Raw genomic sequence first — 17,429 nt, forward strand, 5'->3', positions numbered from 1 at the left:
CATTAGAGACACAACTCTGACCAATACAAATGGTAAGAGAGGGGGGGATGGTTAATAAGGAAGGAGGTCACATGTAGATATTAGGAGAAATGAGCCCCTGATTTTAAACCATCTATCATCTGTCTTGTGTCCCAATTCTTAGAAAACACCCTAATTAAGCTACTCTTAAATTTGATACATTTCAAGGTATATTCAAAGAAAGACGACCTTTTACCAAGAGAGTAAAGTGGACATTTAAGACACGGCAAACTTGTGAGTCAAGAGAGATGAGGAGTCTGCTCAGAGAGTTCACAGCAACATGTTCAGTTGAACGCCTGGTTTTACAGACACACACTAAACCCAACTCTTTTCTGTTGTATTGAAACAAAAATACATCTGCTGTTATTTGACTCATCCTGTGAATGAACAGTACTTTTCACAAATGTACATTAGCTGCAAATTAGCAATAAAGTATTTGCACTGCTTAATCTATTTTGCACTCTTCTAGTTTAAACTCCAAACACGGCAGTTAAGATCCTATCTACCCTGTGACCTTTTGACTGCATACTTAAATGTTGTATGCCTATGTGTCACCTGTGTACTTGTATATTGTGTAACTCATATGTTGTGTAATTATATCTCTACTTATATGTTTGCACCAGGGGATAAGATAGAATCTGCATTTCGATCAATATGTCCTGTGCATTTGGCAGAATTGACAATAAAGTTGACTTTGAGATCAAATTTTTGTGTCTTGGAGTCTTGTTCTTATATAATTTTATATTTACTTCGATTTAAATCTCTTCTATTATTATTCCATCCCTCTTTACCTGTATTTATTCTGTACTTGGTCTGCAATATTATCCAAATTTCCCCCATGGGGATCGATTATATTTAGCACATTCAGAGCTACTGCACATGATTTTAAACTCTCTTGTCTATTATCTCATACAGCAGTTGTTCCTGTCATGTAGTTGCAGTTATCTACCTGCAGGCTGGTGCTCTGGTCCGAAAAAGGCGAGCTGAAAAAAGTTGTCACGATGCTCATGATGGTCTCCGTCACATAGCGCTCCAGAACGGTGTCCGCATGTTTACGATCACTTGTATTGTTGCACACCTGGAAACCCCCAAAACACAACAGATTTTAGCGTTATTCCAATTTCCTGCATGATGTTATTGTTTCCATAGAAACCCCACTTGTTCCTTACCCTGCAAATGTCAACCAGGAAGTTCTCAAAAAGTTTCCACATGTGGTTTGAGGTGTAGATCTCTTTCATTTCCACCTCAGTGTCCACGTAGCAGTGGTTCAGGAAGTTGATGTAGGCGATCTTCACCTGAAACGTAGTAATTAGGGTTTAAGTGAAAACATGGTTCTAGTACAGGATGGTTGATGTTCAAATACAAGGAAGTAAAATAAGTTGAAGAATCTGTTATTTCAATAGTGCTTTATCAATACAACTCTTGCACAGTGCAGAAGCTACAAGTTTAAAGAGAAAGAGGAGAAAATATTTATGTAGTCCAGTTCTGTTTAAGATTGTTTAAAGTAAAAAAAAGATATGATAGAAGACAAATGATAGAAGACAAATGATGCCATGATGCTGTTGTTAATGTGGTCATTTATTATTTAACTCTATCAAGAAGATTGTGTTTAACATCTGTGTTTGTTTGTCTGTGTGTTAGTCAGCAGGATTACATTAAAACTACTGAGTGGATTATCAAAAAACTTGGTGGAAGGATGTGGAATGTGTGAGGAGAGAACTAATTCAATTTTGGTGGATTTGTTTTACTCACTATCTTCACAATTGCTGGACAGTGTTTTTCAACATTTTCATTGATTTCTAAGAGAATAATTCATGGACTTTGATGAAAAAAAATCCGAGATGTTTAGGGGAGTGTGTGCAATTTGGTGCAGATCTACCAAAAATCGGGATCTAGTGAATTTAAATGTGGTTTTATAAAGGGAACTGTTGTGCTTTGGGGGAAGTATGACATTGTAGTTACAGTTTTTGAACTGAGATACAATGAGAACCTCTTTGTAAGCCTCTTATCGCTGCTAAAATCCTCATCATTTCTTTGTCCACGGCTGCTCTCACCTCAGGGATGCAGTCCTCGTGCGTTACCACACGCACTATGTCATCCAGTGGTAACAGAGAGTTACACTTGATCTCTGTGTAGACGTTTTTGCCCTCGGTGCAGACGGCCAAGAGCTCCACCAGGTGAATGTGGTACATCAAAGGACTGTTCTCATCCATGCGGTCACGCTCCGACCGCATCATCTGGACCAATGTGTGGAAGGAGGCACGGTCATTGTAGAAGACCAAAACGTCTTCGCCGGCATTCACGAGCTGTAGGGAAGAAACATAAACATGCACAATTACATCAGGCTGAAACTGCAGCACAGACATACAGGTAGAATTGAAGTGTGGAAACCAGGGATGACCTCTGCCATGACGATGTCCTGACACTTCTTGATGAACTTGTTCTCTGCTTTGACAATTGTCTGCAGGAATTTGAGATACTGGACGTTGCGGCCGTGTGTCTCGATGCAGTGGACAAAATGCTGCACCACGCGCTCGTTGATCTCACTACACAGCTGGAAGTTGTTCATGAAGATGTGCTGCATGGTGATGGCTTCCAAAATCTGGACAAAAGGAAAACGGGAGAAGCTTCAGAACAGAAAGCCGCTGAGGAAAGTCAAGAGTATTGATTACGAGTATTGAGTGGTGCATGACCGAGCATGACCTCTCACCCCTGGGTTGAGGAAAAGATTGATGTGCTTGTGCAGCAGGGCTTGGTTCTGCTGGTTTCCTGCACAGAAGTTCTGCAGGAACTGATGGGCGAGCTTCATGATGTCCTGCATACGTAAATCTTCTCCCTGGAGGTGAACAAGACTGATGTGAATATATGTCCAAAAAGCATGTCAGAGAGCATCATTTTCCTGAAAGCTGCACACATACCTTCTCATAGGGGATCTGTAGGAGCTCTAGGACCACGGCATGAGCTCCCATGTTCCTCAAAAGTCTCTGCTGCTGTTTCTTGCTCTTCCTACCCGACAGGCCTTCTTGGACACACAACCTGCTGAGCCGCAGCAGGATCTAAGCAGGAAATAAGGAGCGAAACAAAATGTAAGGAGGTGAAATGAAATAAAATGCAACATAATGTGTGATTCATGCAGATTGAAGCTTGCAAGATGGAGTAAGATAGTGACCTCTTTCACCACTCTGTAGTTGTAACTGCTCGTACTTTCTGGTTTCTTCGGTTTGTCTGTGCCCCCAGAGTCTCCCTACGGAAAATCAGAAGCAGTGTATCAGAGAACAAGAGTTCTTACTGTCGCTGAGATTCTGCAGTATAGTTTGATTCTTCTTAACATACAACATACTGCACCTTTTTATTTTGTGACTCAGCGGACAGCCCCTCTCCTGTGTCCATGCCTTCATCAGGCCCCTGCCTCTTGTACACCCACAGCTCAGACTTCTCTACGATGGAGCGCAGCTGGTCCAGGTCCGACTTTATTTGCTTGTAATTTTCCACATCTTGGCTGGTGACCAACAACTGGACCTATTAACACAAACACTCAGCTACCAGGTTTTTGAGGCAACACCTGCTAAGACTAATGTGGTCTAGTAAAAAAGGGCTGCAATAAATCCTCCCTTTATAAAACTGACACTGTTCAGTTGTTGGTTCTGTTGATGCTGTAAGGCTTTTCTACGTCAATGAGTGTTTACACCACTGTGCATGAGGGAGGACTCCATCCCCTTTATAGTTTACGAGCTTATGCTGCGACTCATGTGGGTAAAAAGAATCAAGAGCACCTTAAGTAGTAACAAATGGTATTCTCTGTGTGTATGAGGCGTCAGGATACCTGCTTGAACGCCTGCAGAACCTCCTGCCTTTGGCTGAAGTGCCTGAAGAGCAGATGTAGAGCTCTGGACACCAGAGGAGGATAATCATGCATGGTTAAATGGAGGAGGACCCTCAGGAAGGTCCGACCGCCATGGTCGTCCAGGTCCAGCGGGGTGTTCTCTTCACTGAAATCACATAAAAAAAACACGCTAACAATGAAAACATGTCATTTTGTGTGTATTTTGTGATTCTTTCTGTATAGAGACTGTGATACCTGCCACCAAAAATCCCCTCTGCCTGCTCCTCTATGTGTTCGAAATCCAAAGCACCTGGAATCACAGTGTTTTCTGTAACTAGCACAGTTCTTCTCATTTGTTACATGATTTGTGTAAAACACAGCTGTATATGAATCTGACCTGGCATATTGTTTGGTCCCTCCACTGCTCCAGTTACAGATAATTCACTCTGAGAGTTACTCTCATCAAACTCCCTCTTAAATATGGACAGCAGACAGGAGATCCTGTAGTCCAGACGGACATTCAGGATAAACTACAGGACAGGACAGAGAATAACAGTGAAGTGAATATACATGTGTGTAGTATATGCTTGTACATGCATGTAAGTATACTTGTGTGTCCTTTAACCTGCAGGATCTCTATGATTTTAAGTTTGGTGTCCATGACCAGTATGTCCTGTTTCTCTGGTTCAGTCTGAGTCTTGACTGTGTCTCCATTCGAGCTGATGGTGGACGTTGTGGGAAGGAAGCCTCCTCCTCTCAGAACTACTTGGGACATCAGCTCCCCGACTCCATGAATAGACCTCATCACATTACTGCCTAGAAACACACACACACACACAGCTCAACTTCATGTCCATTGAACGTTTGCTCCTCCAGCAGCCACCCAGGGCGTTCATACCTTTACTCTCATCTCCTTTGTCCAGTTTGTCGAAAGGGAAAATCGTGCTGACGTGGACACAGTCTAGAATAGCCAGCAGGATCTTTGTTAGTCTCAACAGGTCACTGAAGTTGTAGAAACCAAAATAAATCAGGTTCCTGGCCAGATTCACCACCTGAATAAGAAAGATAAATGTATTAAACTGATGTGCGACATGTGCTTTCTATGTGTGTTAATATATAAACAGATTGTGTCTGACTGACCTCGAATGTGAGCTTGTTCTTTTCCTTATCTGCAAAGGGGAAGCTCTGACACACGACATCTCGCAGGTAGTTCTCAACAAACTCCATGGTCTGCGAGAATCTCTCTTTAATTTCATCTTTGGATGTTCCATCATTGTCATAGCTGCAATACAATAGAACAACCACACATTTATCAACAACAAATTTCAAAGAGAAATATCCTAAAATGAACATCGACTAAATTCGCTCACTCGTCAATGGCGATCTCTGATGGGATCTCCGACCAGAGTCGTGCGTATTTGACAGGCGTGACCTGCTCCTGAGGGTCACGGTCCACGTGCATGTGCAGCATCATGCGACAGAAGGAGGCCCGCAGGTCATAGGGCAGGTCCTCGTCCGACATGCATCGTAAGATCAGGTCCACGTCCAGCTGGCCAGAGATCTTGTTGATGGCTAAATACTGACGGTCCAAACACATCCTGGCAAACAGGTTCAGCTGGTACCTGCAGTGGATATACACACAGTCTTGGACTCACTTTAAAACTGGGAAATGATGATCACACAGTCATCATCGGCTCAACCTCAAGTCAGATAGTCCAGTGTCTACCTGTAGTAACTGATCACCTCCTGGTCCTCCTTCTGGCCCTCCTTGGCATCCTGGGCCAGCTCCCTGATGCTTTTACTGCGGATCTCTTTATTGCTGTCCTTCCAGAACAACCACACCTCCTCCTCATCTTCCTCCGACTCCACAGAGCTCTCCCCGAGAGGCGCACCCTCGATCTCAAATCTGGACAGGACCAGTCTGCAGAGAGAGTGGGTAATGGAGACAAATATTACACATCAGTTTTTATTATGCTGATAAAGAGCATTAGGATTAGATACAAAGACTTGCTACATCATTATTACTTGTTGGAAAGGATGTGATGAGCCTTATATACACACTGTTACTCATACAGAGATGTATCAGAATCTTTGATATGTTCCATTAGGGCTGTAACTGACAATTGTTTTCATTATCAATCAATCTATAAGATGCCATTCCCAGACCTCAATGTCCCTTAAATTGCACATTTTGTCTGATATTAAAGTAGTGGACATTTATCAATCAGAAGAGAGCAATGAAGATTAATTAACAGATTTAATAAATAGTATTAAATCATCACAACCTAATTTGCCTGTTTGTTTTTGTTTACTTTACAAAACAGAGTATATCTATATGACTAAGTACAGTGGTTGTTAGCAGACAATTTTATTTTTGTATTGTAAATTGATTAGTGAAATAATTGATATAAATTACATTTTATACCTGCTGTAGAAGTGAAGAGGAGAAGACAGGCATAGATGAAGGTGGAGGGAGGAGTACTCACTTGGTTTCTATGAGGATGTCTGCGTTAGCTGGATCCAGCACTGCGTTACAGATGAGCTCCTGTGTCACAGGGATGGACTTATTCATTGACACACACAAGTCTGACAGGTAGTCCAGGAACCTGGACACACACACACACACACACACACACACACACACAACACATATTCAAAATTCAAAAAGGATTTCAAGAAATATACTAAAGTATACTTAAGATTTAGAGTTAAAATCAAATGCGGAATACTCTTATTGGTCAGTTACTGGTGATGATAGTTCCCTGAGTACATTCATGTAAAGAGGATATACTGTGTGATCATACTCAGATTACGATCAGGGTATAAATTTGCACTTTGCGATTTTTTGCAAACAATAGAGAGAGAGAGTGAGACAAAAGAGAACATATCAGACCAGTACTAGAATCACTTCACTGGTTGCTAATAACATAGAGGACTCATTGTTAAAGCCAAAAATGTCTTACACTGTCTTCTATTCTCGATTTTTGATTCGATTATGCTCCCATCTGCTCACATAGGTCACTTAGTGTTAGCTGGCTGAACGTGCCACACTCAAACTACAAAAATACAGTGAAGCAGCTCTCTGTAATTATGATAAGTAACCATGTCTTTACTTTTACTGTAGCCTTATACTTGCATTAACCCTTTTGTCATACATTTTTTTGTTTTAACATCTTTTACTGTCTTAAAATGTTCTGTTTTTAAGCTCGTTTATGCAAATGATCAATCATGATCTAATCATTTCCTCTTTGAGTCTGTCTCTGGTGCACAGACAGGCGGACGCACACACAAACCTTGGCTCTCGGTTCTTGCGGACCAGACTAACGAATGTGTCGATCTCCGCAGCCGTGATGTGCTTCTCCAGCAGCTTGCGGTTGTTGTGGAGCAGAGCCGTGATCGTGTCCTCGGCCAGGACGTCATAGCCGATCTGTTTCTGCATGAAGCGGAACTGTTTGGCAATATACTCCTGCAGGAACAAAGACGCAACCGGTCAGAACATATGTGCACAAACAAAAGCAGGATTTAGGCTGTAATGTGGTTAAAGAGAAATAGACTGTTCCTAGAAAAGGGGAATGTGGTATTTCACAATAATACGCATTTGTTATAGCTTGAGGTCAAATCACACTGTGGTTCTCTGTCCTCTTATCAGCAGACAATCTAAATGGTCTTATACAGGACAGTAAATTAGATTCAGGGTATTTTTTATGTTTTTGTCAATGCGTCTTTCACCATCTATTCAATTCACTGAAGGAAATGTGGAATGCAGCTTTATACGAACTCCATGAGCATGAACGCCCACGTTACACTGTGCCAGGACTGACAAGTCGTACCTGGTTCTTGCGGTAGTCCTGCTGAGAGTGACGCAAAACCCGGTAACACAGGCGGCAGATATGTCTGAAGGGGGCATGACGCTGGTCAGCCAGCTCCTCCAGTCGCAGCATGGGCCCATCGCCACTGTCTGTGAAGGGAGCCTGCAGCAGCTTGAAGATCTGAATAGACAGGTGAGGTTGAGAGAATCGTAACCACACTGAAGTAAAGGCGGAAAAGATTTTCACACAGGCAGACGGCCGGACAACCCTGCCACTTCGGGTTATAATACAGGGGGGGGCGGAGAGTGTGTGTTTAAAATGTTTGCTGTATTCACACATCACCTGTTTGAGAATGTTCTGTTCTCTCATGAGTTTCTGTCGCTCTCGGTTCGGTTTGTTGACCATGATCTCTAGAACATCCTGTCCGTTGTTGGGAATGTCCACAACGAAGAACACCAGATCCTCCAGGAGCTTAGTGACCGCTCTGGTTTTATATTAAAAAAAACACACAAAGCAGTTACTCTTCACCATCTTGTTCCTGTTTTATAAAAGTTCACAGAGTGGAACCACCGTGCAATTTATACCTCCTCTCATTCTGAGTGATGGTGCCTTTTTCCAGCTTTCCAGCAATAGAGGCCAACACTTTACTGGCATCGTTGGCAAAGTCCAGGTCTCTCACCTCAGCCGGAGAGACGGGCACAATGGCAAATGCCTCTTTGTCCTCTTTCAGTGAAGATGTGCCGATCTTGAATTAAAACAGAAATGCACAACAGAGAGATATGTGGTATTTTTGAGTATTTACAGTATTTTTCCCTAAAAACTTAAATTTATTGTGAAAAAAAACCAACAACCATGTGCATAGACAGAGCAACTTGCACATGATATTCAGAATATTCTAAAACCCTTCCCTCAGGGTGGAGGGGCTGCAGACAGGCTTTTTAAACTGGCAAAAGTTGGTTTAGATTTTAACTACCACAAAAGCTGCGACAGTTTACTGGTGATATATACATACGGGTAAATGAACTGTCACTTACACGCAGCATGACGGGTTTCTCCTCCTCCTTATCGATTGGTTGGTTGGTGCTGTGAACCCACGTGTTGGTGCACAGGTGTCTGAGGCGCACATATGAGTTCCTGCAAACAGATTTTTATACTGATATTTATGTTTGCATATTGGGTTAATACGTGGACTACACACACACATACTCATTCCTAAAATACACAGATGCCTTGCTACTACTCTTTGGACATAACTGACTCAAATATAAAGCAAAACATAAAGTCAAGTAGTTTGCATTCATAGCAATGTTGAAAGGAAGGTGGTGGCAGAATAAGCATTTAGATCTTCTATTTAAATAACAGCACTAATATTCTTTTACAAGTACAAATCTAAATTTGACTAGTAAATTTCTTGTGATCATTGCATGGCTGAGGATTATCTTAAAGATTTATAAAAAAAAAGAAAATTGTAGTTGAAATAAACGGACGGGTGAATTCCAAATCGTTACCTTTGTGACCCATTGATACACTATAGGTTCTCAGTTACACAAGAAGCACAACAGCAACATTTTTAGAGCTTCCTCTTCTGGGGAAAGTCTGGTGAAAGTATTTCTAGTGAACAGATGTTGTAACAGATACTAAAGAAATCCTCCTATGCCTGCCCCACCCACCCACCCACCCACCCACCACACACACACACACACACACACACACACACACACACACACACACACACACACACACACACACACAATGATAATACATGTTGGAAGTCCCCTGTTTGTAACGGGTCCGCTGTTTGGTTTTCAGTGGAAAGAGCGACAGACCAGACAACTGACAGTGTCCCTCCTTCTTTTCTGCACACACCGGTACGAGCTGGTTGGAAACACTTCACAAACTTTATTACCACCTTTATCTTTATGGTCTTCCTACCTGGGTACGAGCGAGTCTCCCCCTCTCAATGTGGTGGGGTCCAGTTCAAATATGGAGGAAATGTCATTTCCATCAGGAACGGACACTAGAGTGTACATGACTTTGTCCTGGATGTTTCTCAGACGGGCTCTCAAGGCGTCTTGCTCTGAGTCCAGCTAAAGAGACAGAAACAAAACACTGTCTGCTTAGAAATCACCACTTATAACCACACAATCAGCGACTGAGATTATCTGATGTGAGAGTCAAGTCAAGTATTTTTTATTCATTAGTTGATTTTTCCAAATATAATGTCACAAATGTCTTGATGACTTCCTTTTGTTTGTTTGTCAGCAGGATTACACAAAATCAACAGAACTGATTCCCATGAAACCCGGTGGAGGGATGGGACATGGACCGAGAAAGAACTGATTACATTTTGGGACAGGGTGTTTTTGATACTTTCCCAGAAAATAAAAGCATAGATCTTGATTTTTAAAAGTCGGCCATATTTAGGGAACTGATATCCCTGAGTGTGTGCAGTTTGGTCTCAGCTTGACTGACTTTGAGGGGCCTTGACGGAGGTTCGTGCTCTACAGAGTGCCATCCTACGTAAAGCAAATAATAGAAGAGAGGCACAATGACTTACATCAACCAAGTCTCAGCTTTATTCTTGATTAAATTAGTTGGATCAGATTATTTTTCCTATTTTTGCATCATATCTGCAAAAGGACTCATGATTAATGGACATTTTCTTCATCTCAATGCGGCTTTCTTTTTTTTTGCAGATGTGAACACCTTGAAGATGTTGAAAGTCACAGCCGCTTCATTGAGTGATGTGGCAGAAAGACACATTCACAATGCAAGGCTGCCACCTGCTGTTTACTGACATGTACTACCTCCGCAAGAGTTGGTTTATAAGAAGATCAATTCTCAGTTTAATTGCATCAATGTGTTTACCTTTAAAATTGTGTAAAGTCTACATATTGTTACCATGGTTACTGGCAGTTTACTGCACCTTGGTTTTACAACAGTATTGTCGTCGTATTGGAGATAAATTGAAAATAATAAACAGTGATTTATTGGTGACTGTTACAGTAATAATCTGCAGACCAGTCTATCAACATGATTTACTTACTGAGGAGCGGGACTCCAGGCACTCCTCTTCATATGCTGGATTCACCTGCAGAAATACAGTAGAGTGGTTCAGCAGCTGGAAGCAGAAGCAAGTGTAGATACCATCATTTTAGTCTAAATCACTACTTTATAGGCCTTTAAAGCTGCTTCCCAGTTAGCTAACTATGTGCAAAGAGAAAAAAGTGTGAAAAGTGTAAAAGAATATTTTACTCTACAACTGCTGCTATTTACTACATCCTGTGGAGGTGCATAAATTAAGTATTTTTGCACTCTCAATCCATTTTTGCACTATTCCGATTTGCACTACTCTTTTCCTATCCACCATGTGCGTTATGACTGCATACTATGTCGTACTGTGTATTATGTTTTGAGTACTTAATAAGTTGCATACTTATATGTTCTGTCTACTTATATGTTAACCCCCGGGGATCAGAGAGAAACAGCATTTCAACCGTGTCTATGTCCTGTACATATGGCAGAATTGACACTAAAGTTGAAAATACAACCATAATATGTCAATATAATAACGTAAAGGGTCTTTGGTTATTTAAATTCAGTTGAAATTTGTTGCTTTGTTCTAATCCCAGTAAACATAGTGTCCATGGTGGACAGACCTCTGCAGCCAGGTAGTGTCCAGTGGCCAGGTGTTTGAACCTGAACAGGCTGTTCCAGTAGCCTGCCCCCCCTCTGCACGGGTCATGCTGCACAACCTATAACCAGAGCAAAAAGTAGTAATAACTAAACCATACAATCCAAAGAATTCAATGACAGACTCAAAAGTTAACTGCTGGCATTGAGAAAACAGCTAAACTACCAAAACACAATTAGCAAAACCAACTCTAAAAATACTCTCCCTCACCTCGATCTCCCACAGGGCTTTGCTGCTGGTTGCCGAGGTAGCTGACTGCCGTCCAGTAGTGCGTAGGAAGACATATTGTTTTCTTCTGTGATCATCACATGTGAGGAATTTCTCTTGCTCTGCATGAAATAACCGAACCACATCTCCCTGGACAGAAGACAAATATTTGTTACCGTCAAAAGAATTCAGCCTAAATTTAAAACCAACGTATTACACAGAGACAAACATTACAAAATTTATATTTATTCTTGCTACAACACATTTTATATCTCACAGAATAAATTCCCTATTTTAAGCCAGAGCCTATTAATATTTATTATAATGTAAGATTTCAGTGTGGACCTTAGACTGTGTATAAAAATGGACGACATGACAGCTCCCCAAAAATGAAGCCAAAGCATCTGAACAGCCCCCTGGTGGCTGACTGCAATATAGGTCATAAATCCAGCCTGCTCCATATTAACGGATTGGACGATTCCCCAATCGCTAGAGCACAGACTCTGCCTCCAAATGTGGAAGATGGCAGTGTTCATATCCAGGATATTTCTGGATAGTGGAAGGAAGTGGAGACACATCGTCCATCTTCATGGACAGTTTCATTTGTAATTTACATCCACTCAGCTCTTAGGGTGGACATAAAACAACACCTACAATTGGAAAATAATTCACTAAGGAAAAAAACAAAACAACAAGTTCTTAGAATATCTGAGAACAAGCTATATTTATTTAGTATCTGGTATAAAATGTGTTTTGTCCTGAAGCCCTAAAAAGCCATGAGAGAGACAAACCCCTTTTAGGATGATCTCCTGATTGTCACCCCACTTCATGAACAAGACAATCTTCCAGCTGGTGTTACAGTTGACTGAGTTCACCTGAAAAAACAAACACACAGTTTGAATGTAACTGTAATGTCGTGGCAGGCTAGTTACTCATGACTTTTTTTAGTTATGTGATAAAAGAATCCAGTTATCCATTTAACCCATTCTAACCATCAATAACTTTTCAATCTAATACAGCGAATTTAAATACATATTTATCATATTTATAAAACACATTCCTTAAAAATATGAGTGTTACATGCACCACAGCCAAGGAAGCAGAAAGAGTTCAACATTCAATTGTGGTGCGGATCCAGATCAGGGGACGGATCCATCGAATGTTTATTCAAAAATGAGACATGTTTAGGGGACTAATATTAAGGAATGTGTGCACTGTACTAAAAATCCAGTTATAGCTCATTTAAATGTGGTTTGAGGTATGTGCTCTACTGAGCACATATTCAGAAATACATCTTTTACAGCATCTCAAAGCAAAACTGAAAACATCTTCCTTACTCTGGTAACCATCATTTGCACTTTAATTCTCAGCACACCGCACATCTCTGAGCTTCTTGCAGATTCATAAATAAAGACTAATTGAGTTTGTTTCACTCTTGGTAAACAGGAAAAAAATCGGGCCTGAAGCTTAAACTGTCTCAGGGATCTGATGAAACAACAGCGGAAATGTTAAGTAACGCGGAGCAGTCGAGCATAACAAGAGAGAAACGGCCCAGCCCTCTGAGTGCTCTGTTAGCTTACGCCTACAGCTTCACTGTTCTGAATCAGGAGGAACAATCCTGTACTGTTTCACGTCAGGCAGCTAATAACCGAGTAGCGGTTATGAGGAAAAGGCTATTATTAGACTCAGCAGAGCAGAAACTCCCACAGAAACATCTGAGGAGGGAAGATGAGGCGCAGCGGCTCAACCAGACCTCGTTGCATCCTGGATTATCCACAAGCTGGTGCGTGCTGGCATGCAGCGGTTGGCCAGCGTTCACAGGGTTCAGGACCACTTTGTCCCCGATCACCACCTGCAGTCACACAAAAGACATACACAATAAAACACAAAAATGGAAAATTGTAAAAAAATAAAAAGGTTATATATTATAATCCTTGCTGCCAAAGAATCCAGATCAGAGTCATTTAAGAAGGTGTAAAGCGATGTTTCGTCTAAACATACTGAAATCATTCTGGGCTCCACAAATAAAAACTTTATTTTACTAAAATGTATGATTAAGTTGAGGAGGACTTCCTGCACTCTGCAACCAAAAATAGTTTACATTACTCATCCTTTAATCTCCAACATGCAAAGATAAGAGCGCCTCACTCTCCATTTGCATGTCATTGTCTTTCGTACTACTATTTTCAGCAGGCAGGGACTATTTCCAACTTTCTTTTTGTCCATGGCATGCTGCTGCTGCTTAGGCCTTGTGCCATGCCTACTTAAAGAGGAGCTTAGCAGAGAGGACCGGGGACTCTGCCGTGGCCCATTTTGTCCTTGGGCATGAGTCCGCTTACTTCCTGCTGCAGGAAAGAAGAGCGGCTGCCAACAGGGGCTTTGTGATCAGGTAAACACCAATTAGTCTCTGGCACAGGTCCACGCAGGGTGAGATGTGATGGGACTGATCGAGTATTAGGATGGTAAATCAGACCTGTGGCCGGGAGGTTGATTCTGCAGCCTTGGCCTTGTAATACTAATTTATGTGCAAGTGATTAACTCCATTATCAACCATTAAAAAGCAACAGTATTAGAGAAGAGCATTTCCAAAGACTTGTACACGCGATGACTCACACTGTCCCCTATGGAGCGTAGTTTGTAGAAAGGCTGTATATAAAACCAGGAGCCCTCATTTCCTGCCGTGTCTAGCATCACCCTCATGGCGTTCTTCTCTAACAGCGCAGGCAGACGCTTGTTCACCGTCAGGTACTTGTTGCTCTTCAGGTGGAGGAGCTGTGCAGAGGCAATAGACAGAAATACACCAGACATGATGAAATGTGATGGGAGGAAGAAGTGGTGCTAACGGTGACTGACTAAAAGAAGTTATTACTGCCAGCTTTTTAAGAAATTACAACAGGTAAGAATTAGGTACAAATTCTACTCTCTAAAGAATCTACAGGCTCTAACGGCTCAGGAGGTAGAGATGGTCGTCCACTGACCAGAAGGTCGGTAGTTTGATCCCCAGCAGCTCCAGTCTGCATTGTTAGTGTCCTTGGCCAAGATATTGAACCCCAAATTTCCCCTGATGGCTGTGCCAACAATGTATGAATGGAGTGTAATAGAAAAAGCTGTATGAATGCTTGCGTGACCAAAGCGACTTGTATTGTTAAGTGTTTTGAGTGATAAATAGTCTTTTTACGATTTTGCATGATTACACTGAAGATTGTCTTTTTAACATAAACTTATTTAAACATATGGATTTTTGTTCTTTATATGATGATGTGTATGTGTATAGACAAGCTCAAGGTGTAAGCACCTGATGTGTATGTTATGTATGAAACGGGCTATATAAATTAAACATGTTATTATTATCATACATGTTTTATGTGTGGGTTTTTGTTTAATTATCAGGGACCTCTGTTCAGGATGAATTCAATAATATGCTTTATTTAATTGTTTTTTTCTGTTTGACTTCAATTTCAATAATGGAAATTGCAACTGATGATTTGTTTATTATTGAAGGGGTTATTCATTAATCAAATTCAAGATAGGAAGTTTTGGACAATCATCTCTATTGCTGGCATGCAAGGGCAATTTCAGTTTGATCAAAAGTTTGTGGAAGTCTCAACAAAGCTTATCTGAATAACATCAAGCAGATGATTTGTCTTTGTGGAGAACAAACCTGAATAACGTTCCCATACTGAATTACTGTTCCAAGAAGTTTTTTGTTTTCAGAGTCATTCTGCTTCTTCTCCAGGTCGGCTGCATGCTGGCAGAGAACAGAGAAAACAAGAGTGAAAATCACACACACTCACACACAGTCGTTTAGTAACAAGTTATCTGATTGGTTAGCTGTTGGGTAAAGCGTGGCAAAATACACATGTTCTTAGGCAGAAAATGTTCACTTCTGCAGAGGGGCTTTAACCCAAAACTCACATCTCCATAGAAACAACCATGAGATTGTAATCTTCTGTTTTATGACGGTGTGGTGAGATAGCATATTGCTTTAAATGGTATTGTAACACAGTAAGACAGAAGCGTGTAGAGGGCGGAAAGGTAGGATAGTAGGAGTGAAAGGCTTCGGAAATGTCTATAAAAGGAGTTTAAAAGTCTAACTCAGCAAATCTCCTTTGAAACTGCTCTTATACTCTGGTTTGTGAATATTCAGTGTACTGCCTGGCTTTCAAGTTTCATCCAAATCCAGAATAAAGTTCGCCTTGTGTAACTCTTGTTCTCTCTCTCTGTATGCTGTGAGCCCCTGCGGACAGGTCTGTGTGTGTTGCACTGGTGTGTGGTGAGGACGGCTGGGGGCTGAACATGTTGTCACTTCACTCACATGGAGCTTGTTGAGCAGCACTGTGTCCGTGTTCCCTCCAGGCTTCGCTGCTTTCCAGAACTGCTTCTGGGCCGAGTAGCGGTTCATAGGACACAGTCTGAAGAGACAGTCTGCACAGAGAGAGAGAGAGAGAGAGAGACAAAGATTCATCTGTAATGGGGAGATATGTACAGAGACAGAAAATACAAGTACAGGCTGACATGTTCATATAAATCTGAGCATGCAGAAACAGACTTATTTTGATCATCTACAGGGAAAAAACTGGAGGTTGAAAACAATGTTTATGGGTAAGAAAGGGACATGGATTTACATTACACAAATAACAGGAAAGAAGTAGAGAATACAATGAGTGACAGAGGTCAGCACTGCAGTGTGGGAAACGGGGTCAGAGCTAAACATAAACCAACCAACGCTGAAAAGCCTTAGTCACTGAAACATGTGGAAACAAAAACGTACAATAAAACAGCCTGAAATAAAACAAATGATATTGAAATAACATGACTCAGGCTCATAAACACCTTTTTGAAATGTCTAGTGAAATATTCAAAGAGAAAAAAACAGTGTACAGTGTGTAAGATTTAGGTGAAAGGGATCTATTGGCAGGAAGTGAATATGAAATAATCCTAGTGATGTTTTCACTAGTGTGTTTCATCTAAATTGGGTGAATTGTTTTCTTTACCCTAGAATGAGCCCTTTATATTTAAATACTTTATATTTACATTGGGAGAGGGTCCTCTCTACTGAGGCCGCCATGTTTTTTACAGTAGACTAAACTGGACAAACTAAACACCTTTTGAGTTTTTATGAAAACTGAAGTCTAAAACAGGATCTATTTCATGTTTAGAAGGAGAGGGTGAGGGGTGTTCAGCTGCAACATGCACTTCACCACTAGATCTCACTAAATTCTACACACTGAACCTTTAACCCACTCTATGTGATCACACCCTCGCGTGTGTGTGTGTGTGTGTGTGTGTGTGTGTGTGTGTCATATACATTTCCTCCTCTAATCCTCATAGGATTTGGAGAATGTTGCTGTGTTGTATCAGTTTGTCCCAAAATGTGTGTTTGTTATGTGACACAGCAACAAGTTGAGGTCAGAGTCGGCGTATGTAACCACAGCAACGGTGAGATGCTGCTGTCGTCAGCAGACTCTGATAGTGCTGCTCATTTTCATAGATACTAAACAAACTCACGAGGAGGAAAAAACGGGCCCTTGATTTGCATGCTGATAGGATTGTAGCATAACAGAGTTCCTCTTTTGTCCCAGAAGAGTTCCTCTTCTCAAACGAGTAGCACGACTGCAGCCGAAACGCACACAGGCTGAAAGCTGTTGAGTTGGACAGCTTTAGTTTTAAGTTGTACAATACACACAAGCTGGTGTTTCTCTGACAGATTTGAACTTCTGTCCACCGGCAACTTCTGCCTCTGTGTGCTGGATTCACTCTGATTTCACCTCTCCTCAAACCAAAGCTCTCTCTTCTGAGAAGGCGAAAAAAAAAAGTACAATCTGTCCATCCTTCCCCCATTCTCCCTCTCTTTCTCTCGCTCTCCTCCGGCTATAGC

General features: G+C 41.4%; 1 protein-coding gene across 4 annotated transcripts in view; it reads right to left on the reverse strand.

The window, feature by feature from the left end:
* LOC118105042 (inositol 1,4,5-trisphosphate receptor type 1) overlaps positions 1-17,429 on the reverse strand; it is a 66,824-nt gene that overhangs the window by 36,757 nt on the left and 12,638 nt on the right. For all 4 annotated transcript variants that reach the window (XM_047339393.1, XM_047339392.1, XM_047339391.1 and 1 more), the window contains exons 4-34: positions 15,867-15,976; positions 15,213-15,299; positions 14,165-14,323; positions 13,305-13,403; positions 12,343-12,426; positions 11,555-11,701; positions 11,310-11,405; positions 10,697-10,741; positions 9,583-9,737; positions 8,685-8,784; positions 8,235-8,395; positions 7,993-8,134; positions 7,672-7,830; positions 7,135-7,307; positions 6,328-6,447; positions 5,568-5,762; positions 5,212-5,463; positions 4,982-5,123; positions 4,740-4,893; positions 4,467-4,657; positions 4,239-4,371; positions 4,097-4,151; positions 3,842-4,007; positions 3,364-3,537; positions 3,188-3,262; positions 2,937-3,074; positions 2,729-2,854; positions 2,420-2,620; positions 2,073-2,324; positions 1,188-1,313; positions 968-1,096 (exon numbers count right to left, since the gene is read on the reverse strand). In XM_047339393.1, the coding sequence (XP_047195349.1) occupies positions 968-1,096; positions 1,188-1,313; positions 2,073-2,324; positions 2,420-2,620; positions 2,729-2,854; positions 2,937-3,074; positions 3,188-3,262; positions 3,364-3,537; positions 3,842-4,007; positions 4,097-4,151; positions 4,239-4,371; positions 4,467-4,657; positions 4,740-4,893; positions 4,982-5,123; positions 5,212-5,463; positions 5,568-5,762; positions 6,328-6,447; positions 7,135-7,307; positions 7,672-7,830; positions 7,993-8,134; positions 8,235-8,395; positions 8,685-8,784; positions 9,583-9,737; positions 10,697-10,741; positions 11,310-11,405; positions 11,555-11,701; positions 12,343-12,426; positions 13,305-13,403; positions 14,165-14,323; positions 15,213-15,299; positions 15,867-15,976 (4,346 nt within the window). The remainder of the gene's footprint in view (positions 1-967; positions 1,097-1,187; positions 1,314-2,072; positions 2,325-2,419; positions 2,621-2,728; positions 2,855-2,936; positions 3,075-3,187; positions 3,263-3,363; positions 3,538-3,841; positions 4,008-4,096; positions 4,152-4,238; positions 4,372-4,466; positions 4,658-4,739; positions 4,894-4,981; positions 5,124-5,211; positions 5,464-5,567; positions 5,763-6,327; positions 6,448-7,134; positions 7,308-7,671; positions 7,831-7,992; positions 8,135-8,234; positions 8,396-8,684; positions 8,785-9,582; positions 9,738-10,696; positions 10,742-11,309; positions 11,406-11,554; positions 11,702-12,342; positions 12,427-13,304; positions 13,404-14,164; positions 14,324-15,212; positions 15,300-15,866; positions 15,977-17,429) is intronic.

The sequence above is a fragment of the Hippoglossus stenolepis genome, chromosome 3 (assembly GCF_022539355.2).
Source record: "Hippoglossus stenolepis isolate QCI-W04-F060 chromosome 3, HSTE1.2, whole genome shotgun sequence".
Taxonomy (NCBI): domain Eukaryota; kingdom Metazoa; phylum Chordata; class Actinopteri; order Pleuronectiformes; family Pleuronectidae; genus Hippoglossus; species Hippoglossus stenolepis.